Raw genomic sequence first — 26,402 nt, forward strand, 5'->3', positions numbered from 1 at the left:
CTTTACAAAAGGTCAGAAGTCTATTCTTAGATAAATACGCAGCCATCCAAAAACATTTGTAACTATTTAAAATTTTGCTAAGCTGCAGTGAATTTCATTGGGGTTTGGTTTGACCCACAAACACAAAGTGGTGCATAACTATGAAGAAAATGACTCATGGTTTTCTCATTTATTAAATAAATAAGAAAATCATCCACACAGCATGAAGCAACTTTACTAATTAGATGGCATCTCAAGGTAGTTGGTTTTATTTAGGGGTGTCGGGGAGAATTGGCGTCTAATGTAACAGACATGTTTTTCATATTTTTATTTGTTAAACGCTTGGAACCACGTATCATTAAAAAATGTGAGGATACCACAAGATCTGTGAAATGAATTCACAGCACTCTCGTTAACTTAAGTTTTTCTCTGCACCATGTCTCCCAATAAGTAAATAAACATTTTCTTTCGTAGTTAATGAGCTGGTAGATATTTAATCAGGTATTGTTTTGTTTTTATGAAAAGTTAATTGGTGGGTAATTTGAAAAATACTGCTCTAAAATGGAAAATAAATATTGAAATAAGTAGTATACAAAATCTCTTTATTTTACTTACCATTTCTTTGATAGACTTATGTTTGGTTTAAAACAAACCACTGGGTAATGAAATCTTCGTTTAAAACAATTATCAGAGATGGTAGCCTCAACTCAGAGAGCTACATATGTTCATCATGAAACAGACAACAAAAAGCATAAAAAGTTTTAATTCACTCCATTTTGACAAGTATAATTCAAATGATTGGAGACAGTAAATACAGTGTAACTGTGGACTTTATACTGCATGATCTGAAAATAGCTTGGTTACTAATGGTAACAGAAGCACTTCTCTTATTATATAACAGAGATAGACTTTCAGAATCTAAATATTCAAGAAACGGATAAAAACCAGAAAGTCTTACAGCTATAGTCGTCTGTCTACTGTAATACTGTTACATATATAGATACAATCTGAATACCAAAATATGATACACAATTCATACATTCACAAAACAAATGTACGTCAAATAACTTATAGTCATACCTAGCTCTGACATAAGACGTACTATTATAAAAGATACAAATTTTTCACTTGATTTACATGTATTTCAAGACCATAGAAATGTGTCGAACGTATAAAAGACGTTTTAATGAAAATGTGGCACTTGAAGTTGTCCTCTGCTACATTCATGATACAGTCTTGTGAGACAGATAAATAAATATAAATTTTTCAAAAGAAATAAATTAAGTAAAAAGGTCACTTTAGCAATAGTTTGACCTTTCGGGTTAATTTTACATGACAAAATATACCTTTGTGCAGGCTAAAGAAGGAATAACATCCACTAGCTAGCTTAGCATCTCTTAGCTTAGCATAAAACTGGACTAAATCAGACCTCGCTCAAAGGTTACAAAAAAATCCACATACTTTTTCAAATGTTCTCTAATTAAAATGTCCAAGTGTTAAAAATGTTAGTTTGTGCCTTGTCACATTTAGCTAAATAAATAAAGGTCAGGCTGTGATCAAACAAAACAGAAGTTACACATCAATGTTATGTGATAAGTAATGCAATAAAATACAATCAATGCAACTGAAAACTATAAGATCAGTGTTACTTTTTTATGCAAATACAGTGCTGTGAAAAATAATTTGCTGCCCCACAGATTTCTAATCTTTTTACTTAAATGTTAGATCAAACAAATTCAATATCTGACAAACAAAACAAACAGGAGCTTAATTTCCTTTATTAAAGATAAAAATCCATCTAAACACACCTGGGCTGATGTAAAAAAAAAAAAACAACAACTGCTCGCATCATGAAGTAGCTATTATTAACCACATTTCCAGCATCAGTTTCTCTAGCAAAATATAGGGATCATAATGCCAAACCGTTAGACTCAAGAAATCACCATAGAACTTGACTGAAGTACGCTGAAAGACTTCAGCATGCTAAACACTGATGGCGTAATCTTAAAACTTCAAGAACAGATGGGAAATCAATGTCATTGACACCTAGCAGTCTGGAAAAGGCTACAAAGCAATTTAAAAGACATTGGGAGCCCAGACAAAGAAAATGAAAGCCATTATCCACAAGTGGACAAAACGGAACATCGTTGAATCTTCCCAGGACTGGGTCCAAGAACACACAGGTCACAAAAGAGCCAAGAAGCCGAGATCAGTTTTCATGGGACAGAGCCTAAACAAAAATGGCATCCATGGCAGAGTTCTAAGACCAGGACCAAAATGACCACATGGCCCTGTCTCATGTTTCCCAAACAACCTCTCAGTGATCCCCAAGAAGACATATGGGAAATTATTCTGTCGACTGTTGAGACACCAGTAGAGCTTTGTGGAAAGTGTCCCATTACATCCGGAGCAAAATTAACATGTCACTACAGAAAAACGACATGATTCCAGCAGTGAAACACGGTGGTGGCAGTGTAAAGCTCTGGGCCTGCTCTGCGGGTTCAAGACCTGGTTTTAGGGTTTCTCAGCACTGTACATTCATTTTCAATATTCAGTTGACAACAACCAACCTTTCTTGCAGATGCCATAGCTGTTGTGTTCTGCTCAGACATTGTGTGTTTTTTGCCCTTTCGTGTAGTAATTTTGTAATTGATTTTTTTGAATACCAAGTGGAGCTATATGCCATGGAGCGTTGTGTACAGGTATTTTGACAATTCTACCTACGAAAAGTAGACATTTGTGGGCACTTTGACACAAATGTCAAAGTCAATATGTTTTCCTATCTTTTAAATATAGCCTACTGTAAGGAAATGTGGTTTTAAGACTCCATTATTTCATGTCTTCCCACAATAGGTCACCCATAGTTGTTGGATTGATCAGGGACATACTCTGACATAATTCAATGGAATCAGCTGGTCCAAATAGATCACAAATGACATACATAAATATAGAAGAGAATTTAGAATCTTTAGAAAATAATGTAGATTATTAAATTATATGAGACCATTTTACGACTATAATGAAAATTAGGAAAAAAAACTGAACTGATACGCAACAGCCGGAGTATACAAGGGAAGAAAATAACAATATGTGGGTGCAAAATGAATGTATGAGTTGATGAAACTTAACCACTGTTAAGTAATTAGAGAGATTTTATAAACAAATCCCTGCTCACAAGTGAGAGAGAGTGCATTTTGGTAATGAAGTCAGAAAAACTTGAGGAAAGTGTTTAGTAGGAAACAAAGTCTGAAATGGGAGTTGATTGGAGACACAGATTGTGGCCATTTTGGTGAAGAAACTTTTATACGTCTGGTTTTATGCTAAGCTAATGTAGAACTTGTGTATCCTGGCTGCACTGTTCTTCAGCTTAAACTTCTACGAGCAGCTTTTTCTTAATCTCACCTAATTCTACAATAACATAAATTAGACGATCTAAAACCCAACGGTTGCTTATATCCTCCTCTTTTCTGATGAAAGACAGCAGTTACAATGTGTAAACACAAGACACATTTTCCTTAGCATACTGTCAAAGTGAATAGTCTTATACTGAAACTATTGTTAGACTGGTTAAAAATCTGTTTTCAAATAAATAAATGTACATGTATCCATTGGCAATCTTATTCAATTGTCAAGTAAAGGCAGAATCTACTTAAATGTAAAATATTACATCAGAAATATACAGCATGTTTGCAAGATCTTTCACTACTGCATACAGCGTATTTAATTTTTATAAAATGTAGGAACTTAAGTAAAAGCTATCGAGTGAAAACGACCAGAGTGACTTTTTCCTTATATATTATCACATACAGCGCATGTCGATGTAAACTTGAACATGTAGCAGAACTCTTAAAACTACAGTATGTAACTTTCATAAAAAATATTTTTTACATATTTGTTGAAACTGACACTATGTCGTGACAATTCTGTTTGAGACAGATAATCTGTGAAAAAAAAAGAGAAAAAGATCAAGCTCCTCTGCCTTCTCCCAGTGCTATCTAGAAACAACCAATCAGAGCCAGGAAGAGGGTCTTACCGTTGTCAATCACCCCTCTGTGTAGCACTGCTCATTCTCCCATTTATCACCCCCTTCTTGCTCTCTGCTATGGTACCTCAAGCACAGTCTGTCATGAATGCTAGTTAGTATGGCTACTGATGACTGTGATAAATGGTTTTCCTGTAACGGTGAGTTGTTTCTCCTCCATTAGCACATCTAGCAGCGTGTACACAAGGATGAATGGCAGCGCTAAGACCTGGCTCTGGCTCCTGGCTCTGATTGGTTGTTTTTGATTGGGAGTGGTGCATTTCTTCAGATGACAATAGTAGCTCATGGAGGAGTTGGAGGAGATCGATCTTTTCACAAATTGTCTCAAACCACACTGGTACGTCATGGTGACGGTTTTAACAAATAGGTACAAAAGACATTTAAAAAAAATTTAAGTTACATACTGCACCTTTAACGTTTAGGGCATCAAATCACAGAGTCGAAGCGCTCTGCTTGTAGTCTCCAAGAATGACAGAGGCATACGTCACATTTGGAGGTGTGCACAAGACGGACTCTGACACTGGTGAGTTGGGAAACGGGCTTATTGGGGTACCGGAGCGATCCCGGAAAGGGGACGGAGGCATCAGGGCGACGGAGTCCTCCATTGCTAATTTGACCTCAATCATGTCCTCCTCCTCCTCGTCGTCGTGAATCTGGGTGTTGTTATATATGTAGCCCTGTAGGAGGCCAAACTGCTCGCTCTCCATTTCCTCCTCCTCCTCTAAAGGGGAGACGGGCTCCTCATCAAATGGGTCAAGATGGACAGGCAGGATGGGTTCCTGCTGGATGAGGTGAGCCTGGTGGTACACCGGCATGCCTGAAACAGCCGGAGGCAGGCACAAGTCGTCAGCTAGCTCATGGGTGTCAGTGCTGAACTTATTCAGAACAATCTCCTCCTGCCGGCGGTCCGTGACGCAGTGTTGAGGGATAACGCTATTTTGCTGGAGACGCTCCAGGGAATAGAGCTCCACGTCCCCGGCTGCCTCTTTTGTCATGTCACAGGCTGGCATCTGTCCATGGGCCATCATGGGAGGAGTGGCGGGGGAGCTGTAAGTGAGCGGGTCATTTTCATCCTCCTCAGCCACATTGTACAACGTCTTAGTGCTGAGGTCTGAGAACTCCCCTGCAGTGTTTTGGTAGGTATTAGTTAAGGGTTTGATGACAGCCATCTGATTGGAACCTGCTTCCTGTCTCTTCACATGCACTGACAGTCTGTGCCACATATGATCCCCTTTGGGAGGATGTCTTGCACCTGGTTCAGACCATGACACAGACTTTCCATTAGAACTATGAACAAAATAAAGATGGCTGTTACTGCGCAGGAACCCGCAAAGGTGTAGAAGAAAAGACAGGTTCAAGTTCATGTCAGAAAATCATGCTAGTTTGAGACCAAAAATGGTTTTTATACATGTTTTAGTTGATTTTAAGTGTATAGGTGGTATTTCAGGGTATCTTCAGGTTTAATAGAGAGTTGAATTTAGCACAGAAAGGTCTCATAGTTTTAGTCTGAAGCTTACATGCATTCAAGATTGGCATGAATGTCAAGTAATGTTCAGTAATACCTTTCAATCTTTCTTTTTCCTGAGTAGACTAACCATAAAACAAGCAATTTCAGTATTTTTAAAAACAAAACTTCACTGCACTTGATTGTGAATTTTCTCTAATCCACAGAGGCTCAATTTTGACTACACACTCCTATCACTATTTGGTCTCCTAGTAAGTTGCACCTTACCAACTTAAACAAGCTGCCAGATCAATTCTAGTAGAATATTTGACCATTTGTCTTGGCAGAAATTTTAGAATTCACTTAAATGTGTTGGTACAACGGTCAAGCATGGTGATGGCAGCATCATGTAATGGACCTGTTTTGCTGCCAGTGACAGTGATGCATTGCAAATACAGGTGGGAATAATGAAGGTTTACCATTACCTCCAGATAAGTAGCTAAAATTTGTAAAGGAATGGGTTTTCACTCGATACAAACAGGCCAAACACACAACTATAAATTGGCCAGTTAATGTAAATATTTGAGCCAGTATGGAATATATAAAGTCAACAATATATACAAGTTGTGCTACCAATTCTTGTAAAAGCAAACAAGAAAAGCTGTGAAATTGTGAAAAAAGTTAGTCATTAAATAAATGACTAAAAGTTTGAAATAAACAGACATTTATGCCAGTGGTTAATGTATGCAAACTTCTGACGTGAGATGTATCATTTTGTGGTCTGATCTTTAGTTCAATGAGTCCTGTAGAAACCCTTTTTATTCTTTTTTTTAATCCCTTAGCACATAGGGATGCTTGTTTTAATTTCGCCAACAGATCAAAGGACGACACGTCTGTGTGAATTGAGTGATGACCTATATTTGCCACACTTTACAACAGGTGCCTCTCTGACAGTAAATACAGCTGGATGTCAAGCTCCCTCAGAGAGGGAGTTCCAGTAAAACGAGCATCCCTGAGGTGCCTCAGGAGCAGGACTCAGACTCAATTAATGAACCCACCTGCCGTTCCCGGTGTTCTTCTTCCTCTTGAACATGTTGAGGAGGCTGTTGCTTCGGCAGGCAATCTTGCCGTCGCCGACATGCATGCGCACGGCGTCGGACGTGGTGAACGCGCTGCGCACGTTCCGCTCCGGCTTCGCGATGATGATGTACATCTTTGGCGTGAACATGCACCCCAAAGCCACGGTCACACTGAGGCTCACGGAGAACGAAGTGGTGATGATCTTGTAGTTGCTGCCGAAGTAGATTGGCACAAAGGCGAGCCAGATGATGCACGTGGTGTACATGGTGAAGGCGATGTACTTGGCTTCGTTAAAATTGGCAGGAACGTTGCGGGTTTTGAAGGCATAGTAGGTGCAGCTCATGATGAGCAAACCGTTGTAGCCCAGTGGCGCCACAACGCCGAGGTTGCTGGTGTTGCAGATCAGAAAGACTTCTCTGATGCTGGGGTAGGATTTGATCGGTTCGGGAGGCTCCATGATGATAAGCGTAACTTCCACTGTCAACTGAAGACTGATAAGTATTGAGGCGATGACCACCTGAGCCCACGCGCTCATGAACCTCGGCTTCCTGGTGCAGATCTTCTTCTTGCTGCCCGCCAGGATGCGAGCGATGCGATTGGTTTTGGTCACGAGTGCGGAGTAGCACATGGCGGCCGAGAGTCCGACAAGAAGTCTCTGAAGGTAGCAGGACACCACTGTGGGTCGCGCTATGAGGGTGAAAGGGCACAGGTATCCCAGGAAGATCCCCGCAAGGATAATGTAGCAGAGCTCACGGCTGGATGACTTCACCACAGGCGTGTCACGGTACAGGACGAAGACAAAGGCAACAAATGACGTAACCAGGATGCCCAGGCAGGAGAAGACAACCTGGATGATGGACTCTGGATTGCTCCACTCCAGGTAGTGCAGGGGAATTGGTTCGCAACCTGATGGGAGAATAAATGCTATTTTACATCATGTCACAGAATCACAAAGCTCACAGTGGTTGTTCGAGTTGACTAGCAACATTATGGGGATTTTATGTGACAGACCAAAAAAAGAAACAGTAACCTTGCTGTTGCACGGTTACTGTTTCTTAAATTAGGTTGTTTTTGAGGTTATACCAGAAGAAATCTTGGGACGCTTCTTGGGAGGGAGGGGGCTGTTGTTGGAGGATGAGAGAGTTGGCTGGTATTTCTTTGAGAACTGCCCTGTTATGTTTGATCTAAATAAACCAGTGTTAGTCGCAAAACCTCTGTCCGGTGCCTGGGGGTCATAACGGAACATTACAATATTTGTTTTTTCAAATGAAATTAATGAAAGAAAATAGAGCTTTCTAAGAAGGCATCAGAGGTTTGCCAAAGAACATTAGCATCACGAAGACCAAGGAAGACAGCAGATAGGTCAGGAAAAATGAATGTTTAGGCAAAAATCCCAGCAAAATTACGTAAGAAAGCAAAATTCCAAACTTTGAACATCTCAAAGGATGCTGTTCAATCCTTTATTGAAAAATGAAAAGAACATAACCAGAATGCAAACTTATTGAGGATCTATTCCTAATTTGAGAGGCCAGCAAAAAAAGCATTTATGACAGGAGCAACAAGAAGCCCATGATAACTTAGATGGAGTTGCAAAGATCGACATCTCAGGTGAGAGAGTGGCCTACATATAAGGCTTGCTACATAATCTATAGGGCCAAGATGAAATGTGTGTAAAAATGGTGCTCAGACGAGACCAAAATCCAACTTTTTAGGCAACATGCAAAATAGTATGTGTGATGGAAAACTAAGACTATGCAACACCATTATAGAATGGCGGTGGCTTTATGATGTAGGAATGATTTTTATTCAAAAGAAACAAGACGGAAATCCTATTAGAGACTGCAAAAGTGTAAAGATTAGGGAGAAGTATGTTAATGAACAACAGCATTAAACATACAGCAAGAGCCCAAATAACAAAGTTTAGATCAAATCATATTCATGTCCTAGTCTGGTCCAGTCAAAGGTCAGACCTAAGCCCAATTTAGAATCTGTGGCAAGACCTTAAAGTTGCTTGAGCTACCTTGCAAAGAATAATGGGCCAACATTTCAGCCTCTTGATGTGCAAAAGTTTTGACTCGGAGAGCTGAAGGCACAACAAACTTAGTTCTCTTCGTAAGAAATCTCTTTTTAGAGCATTTCAGCACTTAAACCAACTACTTTGTGTGGTCAAATCATAAAATCCCTATCAATATATGGACGTTTATGGATCCAGCCGGACAAAATATGATTATATTAGATTGGCCATCAACTCAAAGGTGAATAAATAATTTTAATATAAAAAGCCCTTCAGACTTCAGCCTACTTTACATGACTGCATGTACAAGAAATGATGAGCATCTTAGCTGGAGAAAATACAGTAATTTCTAAAGTAGGTTTTTAGCTCAACTATAAATAAACGCCTTTCAACTGAGCCATGGCCAGGCTGGGCTGCAGCCAGGCTAGAGGGGGTCGAAGAAGCAGGACAAAGTAAATAGCTGCACATTTCAGTCATCAGAGTAAAATCACCTGCGGTATATTTTTACATTCGTAGAGTACAAGGGGAATGTGGAATCTGTATATTTTCTAACACTTTTAAACTACACATAGACAGTCAAGGGGTGATCCGTTTCTGTTAGTGTCATCAACACTGTTATGCTGTTGCTGATAAAAATGCAAAAGCTTGCGTGTGATGAATGTGTTAAGAAGATGTCTTTTGTTTGGAAAGGCGTACAAGGCCTTGCTAAAGTGGGCCAGAAGAGTGGTAAGTGGAATAGGGCTGCTGTCGGACGAAATGGTGAAGATGATGAATGTGCTCTCAGGTGTCATGGGAAGGCAATGAAAATAGGACAGAACAGGTTTGGGAAGCAGAAAACTCTTAGCAGGACAAACTGTACAGGGTGCAGTAGTTCTGGCAGGAGACGTAAGAGCTTAGGAGAACTTTCTGGTTTTGTAAGTCAAGCGATTGTCGCTGCATGAAGGCATAATGCCAAAGGAATGGATACTCTGGCAACTAAAGTAAACCCAGTTTAAGTAACCCCAGTTTAAGTCAGCATGAAAGCAAACAAACCAAACATAATAACCCTTTTCTAATCAGACAAAGAAAATTGTCTGATTGGGTCCTCCATAAAAAGAACAAAAAATCTGATTGTTCTTGTGCATCTTAATCAATTTTCCTTTGAGGGTGACCGCTTGGGTCAGATGGTGGACAATGATACCAAAACCGTCAACTCTGGTTGTGGAGTGTGTTATCCAGGAAAACATTAAGCTTCTGGAATTTGCCCAGACCAAAACCAGGTTGTAAAATTTATCAATTACTTCAAAGTTGAGTGGTTGAATATCCAACTAGAATTACTTCAGAACCTTGATGAGATATATGATTTCTATGAAACAGGCATGATTCATCCAGATATTGGTGGTGTATGTATTTATTTGAGCTTATATGCTGTATGTTGATTCTATGTAGAGGAAATGCACAATGAATTTAAAAACCATGCACACAATTTGCAATTGAAGATCACTGAGTGATTGGCTCTTCACAAAAAAAAACCCCAAGAGTGGTTGAAATCAAATATAACTAAATGTGTATAACATTCATGCAGATAATGAATGTATCAAACCATCTGACTCCATATAGCCTTATTTATTTATTATCTGGTGATTTGGTACAGTTCTGATGATAGCTTTTTAGATCCTCTATCATCTCGTCTCCAAAACTGACATAACTTTACAGCAGTTGTAAAAACAAAGAGAAGACGAACAAACATACCCTCCAGTTCTTCGTCAGGCCACCAGCCCAGCTCACAGGCCTTGCATGTGAACTCGTCCTGCACATATTCATTGTCCTTGCAGGCAGTGCATATCCAGCAGCAGCTCACCTCCCCCTTTCTTATGACCTACCCAACAAAAAATAAAATAAAGTATTTATCTAAAAATACCACTTTGTGACTCTCTGCTGCCCAGAACAAAAGGAAAGCCAGTAAATATTTGCTTAAAACATAGAAAATTTAAATAAATAAGAGTTATAAGTAACAAATTGGTAGTGGAACTATTATTTTTGAAATCTTTTACTAATAAATAACTTATTACAGTTGTGAGTAATAGCAGAATTATAGAAAACAAAAAATGTCTCAACTGGAATTGCAGTGCTTTTAACAATATTTTTTTTGTTGATTAATAAGAAGTCTATCTAGATCTACATTAATTGATAGGCTGCTAGCTAACTACCTCGCTGGATAGTTAGCTAGCAACTGTCTATTTAGCTAATTAGCTAACTGTCTAGCTAAGTATTAAGCTAGCTGGTTAGCTAGTCAGCTAGCTACCAACAAACACTGTATAGTTAAATAGACAACTAAAGAGTATGACTGAAGTCTGTTCTATCACTGATGGGAGTAGACTTTCTCAGTGCAAAAACAGTAAAGATGTCAGCCATCAGTGGAGTCTAATCCCAGCGTGTAAAAGATTAGTCCTGGACCTTGATTTCTCCTTTGGAGCAGGGCTCGCTGCAGACGGAGCGGACCATGTCACTGCTGTTCATCTGGATCATTTCATCGTCGAGGCTCAGCAAGCCCTCGTGCCACGAGCCGATGTTGATGTAGTCATAAACACCAGGCTCCACATGCTGGAAGTTCATAATCTCATACCTGAGTAAACATGGCAAAGATGACAAGGAAATAATTTATTGCTAAAAAATACTTTTTAACAGACTCTTTTTCAAGTCAATTTTTCCCATTTTGTGTTGTTCAAATTAGTAACATTTCTTTATTTTACCTTAAAGGTCATTACTTTCCTTCCCAATAGATTTCTTGTCAATTTGTAATTGACTTCATCAAGCAATTTTTGTATATAGTGCAAAGAAATTATGAGTAAATACAACAAGCAATTTTAAAATCATAATTTATTGAGGGACAAAAAGGTATTCAAAACAACTGTGGCACATCTATTTCAAAAACAATTAACCACTTTCTGAATCCAGTAACTTCACTTTCCAGCCTTGATAGCAAGTGTCAGTAAAAACTGGTACTAAGTCTTTTACATTGCTAAGGATTAATGTTAGCCCACTCTTTATAGATTTGTTTTCAATGAGCCACATTGGATGGTTGTCAAGCATGAGCAGTTTTTTTTTTTTTTATTAAGACAATGCCTATGAGATTTATATTATCTATTAGCCACAATTGTGGCATACAACCACGCTTTAAACCACACATATAAAGTAGCTTACCTTCCAGGCGAGTCTCCATTCTCATCAAACCATATGTCCTCCCCAGACACTCCTGTGAAGGACGACTTGAGTAGAAACTCCAGCAAATGGCTTCCATCGATGGGCTTCATGTCATCACACAGTCCCACATGGCCGGGACAGAGGTGAGAGTGCATGTCATGCAGACCGTGTGCCATGGCGTAGATGGCATTGATGACAAAGCCCATCTTGCTGTCTTGAACATAGTTGTCTTCAAGACTTTCGTAACCTGCCCATGAAGGAGACAACAGTAAGGAATCTCCTACAAGATAAGTATATTCGTTTTTTAAAAAGGGAAAAGCCGTACAGTGCCTCGTTAATGCAAGCAGTAGCATGTTTTATGTCATCTCTCAAGTTCAGATGTACCCAACAGGTTGCCTGGCAGGATGCAAGGTATTACAAAGGAGTGATAGGGTGCACATAGATGCAGAAAATGTTCTCTGAATTCAGGCTGTTGGAAACACGCTTGTTTTTTTTTTTTTTTTGTACTCTGTGGGAGACTGCTTTTAAGGAACTGGAAGTCTCAGAAAATGGCTTCAAAGACACCTTGTTACCATGGCAAAACTATTCATTCTTGGAGTCATGAGTCAGGATTCAATTAGAAATGGTCCAACTCTCTTTAAAACCTGCACCGCATCGACTGTGTATTCTGCTCGACCATGGTTAATGTCACAAAGTCTCACGGGATTTTCTTTTATTTAACTTCCTAATTTCATCTGTCACTGCGGGGATTAACAAATACTTAAAAAATGAGTAACATTAGAGTATATTATCTTTCAAACACACCCTATCAGTTCAGTGTAATGCAAGCTGGAGAAAGCAGTTTTTTAATTAAGCATTTCACATTGTACTTAAACCTCTCTTGCGGCAATCTTTTTGTGTTCAATATTTTTGCATCTTCTCGCTGATGGTCCCCGAAGTCTGTTTATTATAATTTTGTATTTTTTTTTTTTGCAATGCAAGCTAAAGCAACTAATAATAATGCATAACACAGCAGTCTTTACCTCGACTATCAGTACAAGATAGCATTATTCTGTACATGCACATGCCTTGGAAAAGTATTTGTACGTCTTAAACCTTTACTTATGTAACACTTGCTGTGTTTTACTGAGACTTTACTGTACACAAAAAAATATATAAAGAAGAGCACAGCTGTGAAGTGGAAGTTAAATGAAAATGGTTTTAAAATATTTCTACAAAATAAAAATCTAAAAAGTTCAACACACACACTTATTTCGAGAAAACCATCAGGAAAAGCTACATTCGTAAAACGTCCGCTCTCGGCTTCGACATGTGGCTACTAATTGTGGTGCATAATATATATTGTCAAAACCTGTTTTAAAAACAGCCTTTTTCATTATTGAACTGTTATATTTTAGCAGTATTTAATTGTAGTTTATTTGAATGTGTGTGTGATCTTGGTGGTGCCTTGATTTCAGCCAAAAGATGGATGGGTCCAGGTGTTAATGTTGCAGATTTGAGCACCAGGTGTGAAGGCTGGAAGTCTGGCAAGGTTTATCCTAAAGCAAGAATTATTAGTGTTTCGCCTGACTAAGTATGATCCACTTTTGAACACAGACTGAATGTCCATTCCTCCTTTGTGGAGAGAGTGATTGCACTGTCCTTCACCTTAAACTATGCTATCACAGAAACACAGCTTTCTCTGAGCTTTGTGTAAACGGAGAAAAATCTGTAAGGGTTGTTTTATGTTGGTGATATGGCTTCCTACAAGCACTCCCGAAAAAAGAAGGAAAGAAAGAAAATGTTTTCTATTGCTTGCTTGAATATCCAGTAAATATTCCAATCCTGTGTGAGCAAAATGATGCTGGAGAAGCTGGTGTCTGAGTGTAGGAGATTCTGTTGTTGCTAAGTTCAAACAGCCATTTCACTCTTTTTTAAGAATATATTTGATCATCTTTAGTCTAAAATATGAAAAACCAGAGAACGATCAGGGTTAATCTCTATTAAACTGAGCTTCTGTGATTTATGAAACATCATACTTGTAAACGTACAAAAAAAAAGGATTATCTTGGATTGAGACTAGCATCAACGTGTCAATTTCACAGAATCCTTAAAACACATTTTTGGATTTGTAAAAATCAAAAACAGGGTGCGGAAAAAAGATCTTGGCTGATTTCCAGGAGAACAGTTCATTAAACGCATCTTACAATTGGATTTAAATTTTCTAATTGTTTTCTGCTGCTGGTTTGTTCCACTTTCCTGTTATATGGCATTTCAATCATTTGTTGAGAATTCATGCAATACTTTCTGGGGGGGAAAAAAACAGATTTCAGCCGCTCTAAGCAGCAGCAGCAGGCGACAATATTTCTTTATAAGCATCCCCTCCTGTATGCTGTGCTTGTTGCAATAACGATTTCAAAACAACTGGTGGGAAAGCTGCCTGTGCAAACAAACACATAAACAGTAACTACAGTCGGGTTAGCAGCTGGGTGAGCATCCGAAGGGAGCGACTGGTGATGACCTACTTTACCAGCTCCTTGTCTTTGACGCTCGCTGCACTCACTAAGCTGTAGGAGATTCAGTCATGATGCGGCGATGTTATGATGTCTGCATGCAAGCAGAGGGGCCTACTGCTGCATGTCGAGATTATTCGGCTGCATGACAGCGGGACTTTGTCTGCGTACTATATGAGTAGAACAGCACGGTTTGTGTGCTCACATGCAAATTCAGCAAGAGTCAGCCAGTTATTGGGCTGTTTTATGCGACTGCCTTAAAGCATAGAGGGAGGGCGTGAGAGCACAAACGAACCCAATTATTGGGCTCTCGGAACCCCATACAAAACATCCCAATAGCTTCATATATAAGAGGTCCACTGAGATTAATTGTATCGTTAATGTGTTTCAATTTTAATGTCAGTCAACCTCCAGGTATATTTGTGAGGTGAGCAGCGTTATGTTTCCATTCAGAAAAAAAAAAATTAAAAATCACTCACCATCTTGGAGTTCTAAACCAAAATAAATTAATAAATAAGAAATAAAAACAATAAAAATGACTGAACAGCAAACGGGAACTACTTTCCACAAAAGACAAAAATGTTTTTTAAATGCAATTTTTAATGCGTTGTTTTTTCTTAAATTAAAACATGACAGCTCATGGGAGCAAACAAAAGCTTCAGGTTTGTGCATCAGACCAAAAATATTACAAGAAAAAAAGTGTGAATGCTGCAAAAAATATTATTTAAGTAGAGCCAGAGGTGTCAACAGAAAAAAAAAATAGGTGTTGCATGCACCAATTTATATTTACGTTTATCAGTTTCTTTAAACGTCACTTATATCAAGAGAGAATCTTTTTTTTTTTAATAAAACCCTCATACCTTTTGATTAAAAACGTAAATATATATATACAAGCTTTTTGTTTGGGGAAAAAAACTTATGAATAAATAAAAAGAGCTGTGTCATAAAAAAAAACATTTAGAAACATGCTTGTTGAGCAACATTTCAAGAAAACAAGAACCAAAGCTATAGCATTAGCAGTGTTCCTTTAATAATGAAAAGCACTTAATTTACCTAGATCATCATCCTCTGTGAAAGCCAAGTAACACACAAATGAACAATATGAAAAAATGTACTGGATTCACTGGTGGAGAATTTTACCCTCAGGCAGTCTAATTTATATTTAAAGAGGTTGTTCCACTTCATGGGGGCCTTTTGGCTCCTTCGCTCTGGGACTGAACACATCACAATATTTCAGAGTAACAAACGGATACTTTCTCTGTTAAAAATAAATATACTACCTGAGCAATTGCGTGCGTAGTTCAGGTTCTCCTGCGGGTGTCCGGGAAGGCGGCACTGAAAGCGGTGCTGCCAGAACTCCGGGAACCACGGGTTGCGCGTGTTCGTGCTGAGCTTGAGCTTCAGGAAGTAATTGTCGAAGGAGGAGACCTCTTCGGAGTGTAGCTTCACGGTGATGCCGCCAACAGCCTCGTGTTCGTATCCCTCCACCACCTCCACGCGGTCCGCCCAGCCGTCACTGCAGAAAACAGCACAATTAATCAGATTAACTAATCTGAAGATACGTGTCTCTGCCGCCGCCATGTTTCACCGTTGGGATTGGAAGCTAGCGTTTTGAAGGCACGTGCACACATGCCTTCAAAACGCTGCGGTTATGGGCGACATGCCAGGGCGCCATTTTGTCAATGATACGCTTAAATACTTTAAAAAGTATTTTTAATTTAGATGTTCGTTTTGCAAATGCTGGTGAACACCAAAACTTTAGCCAATTTATTTTTTTTTATTTACATTTTTTTATTCACATAAGACAAAATATTGAAAATGTATTGGGGCAACACCCAGTCTAGTTAGAATGTACTTTAGCACAAAGTTGTTCCATTAAAACACAGACCTGCATGTAAACAACATATTCCCTCAATGACTACAGCCCTAAAATAAGTGTGGAAAAGAAAGAAAACATAAAAATAAATAATAATAAATCAATGAAAGCCAGTCATAAATTCAGAGCTCTCTCAAATATCCTCCTGTGTTTCCACAACTCCATTTTCCAGTTTCCGAAGGGTGTGCGGTTCTCACTGTACTTGCCGAGAAAAGAGAAGAAAAGCCTCCAAGTCCACTGACACAATCACAAGTCCAGTGAGAATTCACAGATTAGGAGCGTAGCTGTGCAGTCTGCCCCCGAGAGATTCAAACTCTCACCCAGCTCACACACTCCGAGTCTCAAGAGGGAAATCTGTGTCTGCACTGGTCATAATCTCTATTTGCTGCATGTGTCGCTTATTATGGTTAACAATCTGTCTGTCAAGAACTCACCTTCATCTTCTGCAAGGAATTAAAAACATGTTAAAGACGAGGCAGAAGTGTGTGCCATGTGAATGGGATATAAAGGTGGAGAACAATCTGCATGAAAGTCTTTTAGTGTTGGCGTCTCTTCAGGTTTTCTTAATGGTAACTTTTTTATGCCTTGCATTAGGTTTGATTAGTTTCTCCTGTAATGGGGGGAACAGCAGCTCCAGTTAATGAGAAACCTAATTTTCCACGGGACTGTAATTGGGAGAACGCCGACTGCCACCTTGGCTGACTCTGCCACCGTGTGCATTATTATTTTTGCTCCCTAGCAGTGGTTATATAAGCCTAATTATTATGTTTTTGTAGGAATAAGCAATATGATCCTCAGCACTTGCTGGGAACAACCAACACGGATTCCCCAGAGTTTTTTCCTCGACAAAACTGAGGAAGCAGCAGCCCATAGCGTAAGGTAAATACGGATACTAGCCAGGCTTCTGCTAAATACCATGATTTGGGGAAAAAAAGCCTATCTTGAATGTTTTCACTTTTTGTCACAGTACAACCACAAACTTGATGTGTTTTATTGGGATTTCATGTAATAGAGCAACACAAAGTAGCATGTAACTAAGAAGTAGAGGGAAAGTCTGAATCGTCTACACATTTTTCACTGATAATCTGCAACTAGCTGTTTGTGGATACACCTCTAACAGGTGAAATGGCTTGGGTCAGATTAGCTGGAGAGTTTCTATGAACAACTATTTCCATCATCAAAAATGGTCACAGACTTTTGATTGGATTTAGGTTTGACTTCATGTCATTCTAAAGCATGATTTGATCTAAACCAAAGCTTTAGCATTGCTAAAAGCTTTTCCATTGTCTCAAGTCTTTTGTTGCCTCTTACAAGTCTTTTAGTTGCCCTGAATTCAGCTTCATCCATCTTTTTTTAATGTCTGATCCATCACCACAGCTTATATGCATATATATGCTAGTAAGTCCCATTAAAAATACACAATTATGTTTATTTCATTCATTTAGAATTTAAAATGAACATGCCACATGTTGCTATGAACAAAAGTTTTGAATGAAAATGAGTAGTTGGAAGAAAAAAATCTTATGTGCTCGATCTATCACATGAATTCAAATTAAACAGGCAGTGGTTGTAGTGCACTATAATGTAAAAAAGTTTGAGGTGCCGTAATCGGTAATAAATCTGGGTCATAGCATGCCGTTTCCGACTTAAAACGTAATCTTTGGACAAATTGCTGTTTATCCGCAGGACAGAAATATCCCACCTCAAACCCGCGTTTGGGTTGTGGGAGCCAGTCGCACATTTGGCTTGGCTGACACTTCAAGAATGAGCTAACAAAGGCTGTGCGCTACGACGGTCTCAACAGTACCTGGCCATCTGCTTCACAGCATCACGCCACCCCCAGGCCGACACTCCCAGTGCCAACAACCTACAGCTCTGACGTCCACACACACACACGCACACACCCGCACACGCGCACACACACGCACACACACACACACACACGCACACACACACACACACACACACATATACTGTAAAGTACTCTGAATTCATACACTTGTACATCATTTAGGCAAAACTGAAACTATTCATGTGAAGACGATTTTAAAGTAATTCTGCACGAGAGGAGGACATTATTTTAAGATAGATTTGAAAGCAAATAGAGTACATGTTTCATTGAACGGCGGCATCGCTTCCGAGCTGATTAAAAGAGTTATTTGTTGATTGGGAGGTGTGAGAATAGCCTTTCTCCTCAGTCTTCCTCCACACAGCAGAACAGAAGATGGATGGCCGATGACCAGCACCTTCAGGCCGTCCAGTTGGCCCACTACACAGGCGCCTGCGTGTGTTCACTTACTGCATTGCTCTAAAAAACATTTTCCATTTTAGAAGTCTCCTTGACCCAGAAAGCACTCCGTCACACACACATGCGCGCACGCAGGCTGCTTTTCTGCACCCTTCCCACCAGCAGTGGCAGGCATAAAGCAAAAGAGAAAGCGCTTTTTACTTGATCATGTGAGTTTCAGAAACATTCGGGTGAGATTTTAACGCCCAAATAAGAGAAACACACAACCAGCGAAACATCTATAATGAATGAAAGAGATTTAACTTTAATTACGGCCTCAATTCAACTGCTAACTGGACCAGCGACGAACCATGACTCCACAATAGGATAATTTCTGCCATATTAGCTTTGATGTTCCTTACTGCACACTCCCCAGATGATGCTGGAGGTGCTGTCCCATATTAGCCCATCCTGCCGGAGATCTGACAGGGAGCGGGAAAGCTTGCTGCGTGGATGCATTATTCATCAGCGAGCCTGATTCAAAGCGTCTCCTGCCTTCAGAGGAACTCTGGGAAAATTGGAAACATTTGAGTTTCATGTGAATTTTGTGTAACAACTGATTCAGGCTGAGAACATCTACACGCCAAAATATGGATTCCAAACAAGAGACAAGGATGAGTGATGTCCTTTTTCCTCAAGTTATGAGGAAAAGCATTTGATGAACAGAAGCTAACATTTAACCTTAAGAAAAGTTGCAAAAGTTTTGCGTGATACGCTGTCTACAAACTTCAAAGTATTAAATTAGGGTTTATGTAATAGAAAAACATGCATACTTGAGAAGTGTTAGGAAAATTATCAGTTGTTTATAGTTTATTATTTGTTTGTTTATTTTTGTAATAATATAGGTTTCATACTTTTCAAGCATTTTCAAGGTAAGTTTTTTAACTTTTCCAGTTTAAAACACACTTTGTAGATAAAAAAAAAAGTTAAAGAACTATAAAAAAAAACTATTTCAATTGACTATTGCATGATTTTATTTATTGTCATTAAGAATATTTTGTGATAGTATTCTACTTGCAGGGACACGGTTGACAAAAATATAACACAATTTTGAAATGTCTGTGTCACACATACACCCTATTCACCTGGCTGGTTCAAGAAAGATGAAAAAAGATCTCTGATAAATGTTCTCACAAAGTTTTCTGGCTTTTAGCAAATAGAAATAATTCTGGCTGAAGTTTGGTCAGATTTAACTTCAGTTAGTAAGAAAAAATATATGTCTTCATTATCTTTAAATATCTGGTTTTAACTATAGAGTTTAGCCCTTTAATCAAACTTTAGAGTGCACTTTAATACCAGACTGTGTAGTTTGAATATCAAGCACTTTCCAAACCTTGGAAACACCTCTATATTCATGTTGGTCTGTTGCAACAAATCAATACAAACAAAAACAAATGCTGAGGTTTGTGGTGATAATGTGACAAACATGTGAAAAAGTAGTAAATACTTTGAAATGGCACTGTAATTGAAATGGAACTGGAAGATGTAAATCTATCTGCAAAAAACGGTCAATAATTCTCACATAAATACCACAAAGTAGTAAAAAAAAAACAGGAGTTAATCTTAATATCACAACTACTGTATTTTGTGAAGATATTAAAAGTTTGTGGATCATTTAACGATAATAACAGAATTACATGCATATTCTATAAGGAACAAAAACATACTTTGAAAGAGCCATTAAATGCAGTTTACTTGGTACCATCAGTAAGGAGCTAATCTGAGTTTTACAGCCTATTTTTACAGAACAACAGCGAAGGATAAAAGCAACTTTTGCTTGTTAGTGTTTCATCTCCCGTCCTCCCCCCCAAAAAAAAACCACAACAACAAAAAAACACAACACATGAAGCTGGAAGCCCCTTGAGAAAACATTCCCTAACGAACCTGCCAATTAGGAGGAACTCTCCCGCCACTCCGAGGCGCCTCATAGCCATGAGCAGCCCGCGGACTGTCATGCCTTCACAGAAGCAGACAACAACCCTGGCTTTGGGAAGACGCTCCCGCAGCTTCCTGAGCAGCCGGTCGAAGTGCTTCTCGCCGGCGTTGCTGTAGATCTTGTCAGAATGTGCGATGCAGAGGCCTTCCTGCGAGGCGAGCTCCTTGAACGCTTCCATCCCGCTCTCGCCGTAGTTACCTGAGGAAGACAAGAGGAGAGCCGTCAGCCGAGGCTCATTCGCAGGGGAATAGACGCGATCAGTAGGCTGTCATTCATAACTTTTCGCGACGGCGTGGTTTTTCAGATTCACTGAAGTGTTGCTGAACATGAATTTCTTGTTGTTGTTTTTTTGGGCACAGAAGAGAACATGGGTTGTAAAAAATCCAGAGGATGCTGTAGCAGACGTTAAAGACTAGCATCTTGTTTCCACTTGCCTGCTCGGATCTTAAAAATCAAGCAGTTGTGACAAAACACATTAAAAAGTGCCTCGTGCTTACCGCAGGTTTTGATCTGTTCGCCAAACAGATTTTAATCACCTCAAAGAAAGCTTACCATGTTTTAACAGGATTATCATCTCATCTTCCTAAATTTATCATATTCTGTCATGGAAAAAAAACGAAGCAGGCATGAAATTTGACTCCAAATCATGTGAGGGATTTTTGATATTCATGTAATTGCCATACAGCGTTTTTACATATTTTGTGACTTTTAAATTTGCAAATCTCAATGTGCCTTACTTGGGATGTATTTAGCTCCAGCTATTTTGGAAATACCTCTGGCCTGCTTTTCTGTCCCTGCCGAAGAAATAAATCCCCTCATGATAATGCCTGAACCACCATTGGTAACCATGGTTACAGTGCGCTCACGGCGGACATAAAAGTTTGGTCTGATCTGACCAAAGTGTCTTCTTCCACATGCTTTCCAGGTCACCCGCATGTCTTGAGGAAACGTTTAGATTTGACTTCTTATGGCTGTCGCTCAACAACGTCTTTCTTAGTCATTCGATTTGTGACTAAAAGTTCAGTTCAGATTCCTCCACCTGAGTCGTGGATCTGTACGGCTCCTCCAGACTTACAGAACCTCCTGACTATTGATTAGAGACGTGAATCTTTCACTACCTACCAATTCAATTCCAATTCGATTTGGAAACAATCGGCCTGCAGATTCTGTTTAAATTATGTGACTGACAAGCAGAAAAGACAGCGGGGGGGAATTTACATTTCTGTATCAAATTTCATCAGTTTATATTTAAACAAAATAGGTCTGTGCATAAGCTTAGCTGCCTGGCTTTTCTTTAAATAATAAAAAAAATCATATATAAGTCAAAATATATACAGAGGGCGAGACAGCCTTCTGCGATATGCAGTGTAGTTGCAAAGACGTACAACTTAAATACATCTTAAAATCGATTTAGCATTTTGATTCAATTCAGAATTACCAAGACTAGAAATTGCAGTTCTCTATATAACTGATTTTTTTTCTGCACCTCTACTACTGATCCCCTTGGAATGCCTGTAAGTTTAGGAGAAGAAAGAAAACAACAACTTTGTGTTGGTTTGTCACATAAAATGCCAACAAATCACATTGAGGTTTTGGTTTTAACATGACAAAATGTTCAATAGGGGTATAAATACTTTTACAAAGTATTACAAAACACAGCTTCAACTCAATATGTATATTTTTTTTGCTGTATAGGTGAGTACATTGTAACCTTTATTATAGTGGCTTGACTGCAGGACTTGGTATTGCGAACAGAATGTTATAAATGCAAATTACACTTCTTAATAAATAATTCAACGGCTTTTATAAAGAAACCCAGAATCAATTAAGGAAAGAGTTTTGATTTGACCTTCGTAGACCTCAAATGATCAGCGCTCCTGATAAGCCAGGAAACTCACAAAACTGAATGCCTAATGAGCACAGATCATAACCGTGGCTAGAATATCTATTTGTCCAAAAGCTGGACGCTTTGCCTAATTGAGTGACACGACACATTGAGGGACGATCAACAACTTCACCTTTTGAAAAATGTACCAATACTTGGATGCACTGTTTGTTCTGTGTCTCATTCAGTTTCCTGTGCCAGGAACAGGTGAGAGGTGGAGTAGACCTCGAACAGTTCATCAATCAATTCCAGGGATCACAACAACACCTGCAGTGACTTGCAAAAGTATCAGTACCTCATAAACATTTGAGCATTTTGTTGCCATTTTACAACAAGCTGCAAATTATATCATTTAAACTCGATGTGGCGGGTCAACACGAAACACTGAGTAAATATAAAGTGGCAGAAACGTTTTACAGACTCGTTTAACTAATAAAATGTGTGGTGTGCATTTGCTTTCTGTTCCCTTTATTCTTTAAGCACTGAAAATAGAGAATCAAGAAATCCATAGTAACATTAGAGGTTCCCAGAAGAAGGTGAAAAAGTGAACATTTGGAATCACCCTTGATCAAAGTCAGACTTTTCAGCCTGTCTCCAAAATGCTGCGTGCGTTGGAAACAGTGTGAATCACCCTGAACATGCCATCAGCATGGTAGAACATGGTAGCAGCTGCAATATACCGCGGGAATATTATTCATGATTGAAGTGATTTGAAGTGAAGGTTCACCGACTAGCAGGTTCCCAAAACATATAACCGTATAGCTACACTATTCGTATGTCAGAATGGCCAAATCAAAGAACAATCGTAACAACAATGGAAGATCGTACTACAAAGTAATAGTCCAGGTGGACTGAACATGAATGCATTCTTCTGAATACTTCTGCATACTTCTGAATTAAATGTTAATTATCACATCAAAGCCCAATAAGACAAAGTATGTTTTTTTTGTTTTGTTTTGTTTTGCTTATCAGTATATCAAGAGAAAACCCAGCTGGTTTGATTCTTGACCCAGTGGATCAGATTTTTTTTGTCCAAAAGATTGCATTAGCAAATATTTAGGTAAGTTTACAATCACTCCAAAACTACAAAAAACAAGAAGCAAAGGATTCATCGAAATCATAAAAGGGATATAAAATACATGATTAACATCTTAACTAACCGGTTCTATTAGCAGGGACAAGCTATTAACACAACCATAAGCAATAATGGAAAAGGAAAGTAAATGTGTTGTCCTCTTTGTCTTTCTTCCTCTAAAATAACTTACAGAAGAAACGTCACAAGCAACCATATAACAAAGCCACTGTACTGTACACGTATGCTATTGATTTTATGAATAATCAAGAAACAACTACAGTGACTGATCCCGCTCAGCTTGTTCTCAGAGACAGTTATTAAACTGTGATCCTCTCGTCTTAGACTTTCTTTAGAAAGTCTCTTTAGAAAGTCTCTGGTTTCTAGAAGAAAATATGTTCTTTCGATGAAAGAAGAAGAAGCTGATTTATTAAAGAGGCATTGTATGAGCTTTATGCCATATGGGGGTTGTCTCTGCTACTCAGAGATTTTGTTCATATAAGACACATATACACATTGTACTATTTAGCTAACGATTTTGAAAATCATGCATAGTTTCCCTTCCATGTCCCACTTCTTTGCTACTTTGTTAATCATTTTTGGATGCAACGTAACAAAATGCCATTAGGTTCTAATGAAAATATCACTTAACATCTAAAAAGAAGTCTGATGTCTTACCCTCTGTGTGTACTGCTGACACATAGGTCCAATTGTACTGTTTGACAATGTCCAACAGGGCTCTGGCTTGGAGAGTGTCCGAGGGCACAACTCTGAGGAAGTACTTGAACAACGTCTTATCACTGAGGTCAATGCTTGTTGCAGAATAGGCAATCTGCGGGATGTTGAACAGCTGCAGAAGGTTCTGGACTTGAATTGCAACTGAGCTTGAGCCAGGACCGATGACTCCTGCAATGGGTTTCTTGGTAGGAGGCGGCTGGCTGGAGGGTGACCCTTCAATGCACCACTTGGAGCCCTCCGTATCATCTCGGATGGAGATGAGAGAGTCCCGTATGAACTCAATGCTCTGCTCCAGGGCCACAGAGGAATGCCAGCAGGAGTCCCTGATCTCACAGCCAAGGGTGATGTTGGGTAGCAGGTTGGGGTCCGAGTTTATTCGATCCAGGGTGTGGAACATGGCCTCCACTCTCTGGATGCCATACTGCTCACGGACTTCTCCGCATTTCCTCTCAGCAACCTTCTCCGCTGACGGCTGGTGGTGTACGGAAAACAGGGCACCTATTATTACATCCCCATCCATTCGTGCCACCAGGCGGGAGGCAGAGCTTGGGACAACTGACCTCTCATACTTGCCTTTGGACAAGACGAATGCCTCAAAGAGTAAAATGGGTAAGTAGAAAGTGCTTATTACAGTCAGGTAAATCATGCTTGTCATTGTACAACAAGTGATGGGTGTACAATCATCTCCTTTGGGACATAGTAGAGGTCCATTAATCCCGTATGGATTCAATGGGAACTTCACGGGACCGTCTTCATTGCTTTTAACCTGCAATTGAGACAAAAACACTTACGCTACTTTTTATACAATGTCTGTCCGAGACATTTGAGTGGTCAAGATGACATTAAGTTTCCTGCCACTGGTAAATCTTTTCAGTTTCAGCACCTTGGACAGCTGCCTCTGCTGTGTGAGGAAATCAGTTGTTTTAATCTCTTTTTAACTTTTACCGAAAAGCATCACATACAATGCCAATATCTAATTGCGACATCTATCAACAGGACAATAGTTGACTACACTACATTACACTACAGCTTGCATCCACATGCATATCGATCAGAGATAGCTGCATATTTAAGCTGTGTTAGGAAGCCTATTGTCGTGAAGCAAACATGAGTTTATTTACCTGCGACAGGCAGCTTCGGGTATGCGGGCTCTGTGTCTCCTGTGATGCAGCCAGACTGAACCCCAGCTTCTCCTTACCAACAGAACACGGTGGGACTGACTCCCTCTCTCTCTCTTTTCTATCTGCACTGATGCCCCCTTCTTTCTCCTCTTCCTCACTGCATCTTAAAAGCGGGTCATAGTCGCTGCAGTGTCCCTGATTTGAGTGCACAGTTTGTAAACGTCGGGGCGGGACAGTGACGCATTTACAAATCAGATTTTGGGGGCGAAGTATATTGGGACTGACGTGAAAAGAAAATGTGTCCGGGGAGCAGAAATGTTAACTTTTAAAGCTAATATGGCAGCACAAACACAGTACGATATAGGAAGACACGAAAAATGATAACTAACTATGTAGGGACTAATCAAGCTTCATGTACAGAAAACGCTCCTGTTTCGTTTGGTCACTGACAGATGTGATGCACGTGCAGTTTACCGCTGCAGCTGAAAAAAGGGGAAGCTCTCTTGTGACACCATGTGGTAAATATATGGTATGACAACCTTTATTTCAAATACAATCAGTTTAAATTGTTATCCCAATGAATAATATAAATAATTCATTAAATATATTTGAACTATATATTTAATTATAATTACATAATTAGATATATTAATTTATCATATTGGCTTTACATTATGACATGGGAAAATCAATAATTTATGAAATACACAAGTAAACTACGAAATGTGGAAATTGCTGTTTAAAATTTGAATACATAAGGAGATCAAATTAAAATTAATTATTGTAGCATTTATTTGAACAATTTTTGTGATACATTCGAACATGGATTATTGAAAAAAAAGCTTCAGTATTTAACTACGAATTCAATAAATCGATAAATATGATACATTACAACAAATATTAATCAATTACATTTATTTTATTTTATTTGTGATATACATATAAATTATCTTACGACTTCAAAACTATCACTATCTAATGAATAAGCCAACAGTTATATGAATTTATATGATGAAACAAAAATATATATTGGACAACATAGTAATGCACATACTTGTACCTTTTACCCTGAATACACATAGGTATCAGAACCAGAAAAAAGGGAAAACAAGTTTTTAATTGAATAACTTGAAAATATTATATTCAAGTTATTCAATTAAAAACTTTTTGACTGTCTTCAAAATGTAGGTATATGCTAAATTTTACCTAAACTGTATGAAAGTAAACATCTAGTGTCTTATCGTGGAAAGCAT

At 38.9% G+C, this 26,402-nt stretch overlaps 1 protein-coding gene across 3 annotated transcripts; it reads right to left on the minus strand.

Annotated features, from left to right (window-relative positions):
* Positions 1–726: 726 nt before the first annotated feature.
* Positions 727–25,566, minus strand: grm1b (glutamate receptor, metabotropic 1b). Of its 3 annotated transcripts, none has more exons than XM_008399072.3 (10): positions 25,150–25,560; positions 23,969–24,794; positions 20,282–20,531; positions 15,515–15,750; positions 15,288–15,302; positions 11,743–11,989; positions 10,996–11,164; positions 10,291–10,417; positions 6,524–7,451; positions 727–5,308 (listed from the first exon to the last, which is right to left on the minus strand). In XM_008399072.3, the coding sequence occupies exons 2-10, from the start codon at positions 24,681–24,683 to the stop codon at positions 4,453–4,455; spliced, it is 3,543 nt and encodes a 1,180-aa protein (XP_008397294.1). In that variant the 5' UTR covers positions 24,684–24,794; positions 25,150–25,560; the 3' UTR covers positions 727–4,452. The 3 variants fall into 3 exon arrangements, with proteins under 3 accessions (XP_008397294.1, XP_008397295.1, XP_081459388.1); XM_081603262.1 differs by having other exon boundaries at positions 5,056–5,273; positions 25,150–25,566; XM_008399073.3 differs by lacking the exon at positions 15,288–15,302 and having other exon boundaries at positions 25,150–25,558.
* Between the last annotated feature and the right edge of the window lie 836 nt (positions 25,567–26,402).

The sequence above is a fragment of the Poecilia reticulata genome, chromosome 22, assembly GCF_904066995.2.
Source record: "Poecilia reticulata chromosome 22, P_reticulata-male-v2, whole genome shotgun sequence".
Classification (NCBI taxonomy): Eukaryota; Metazoa; Chordata; class Actinopteri; order Cyprinodontiformes; family Poeciliidae; genus Poecilia; species Poecilia reticulata.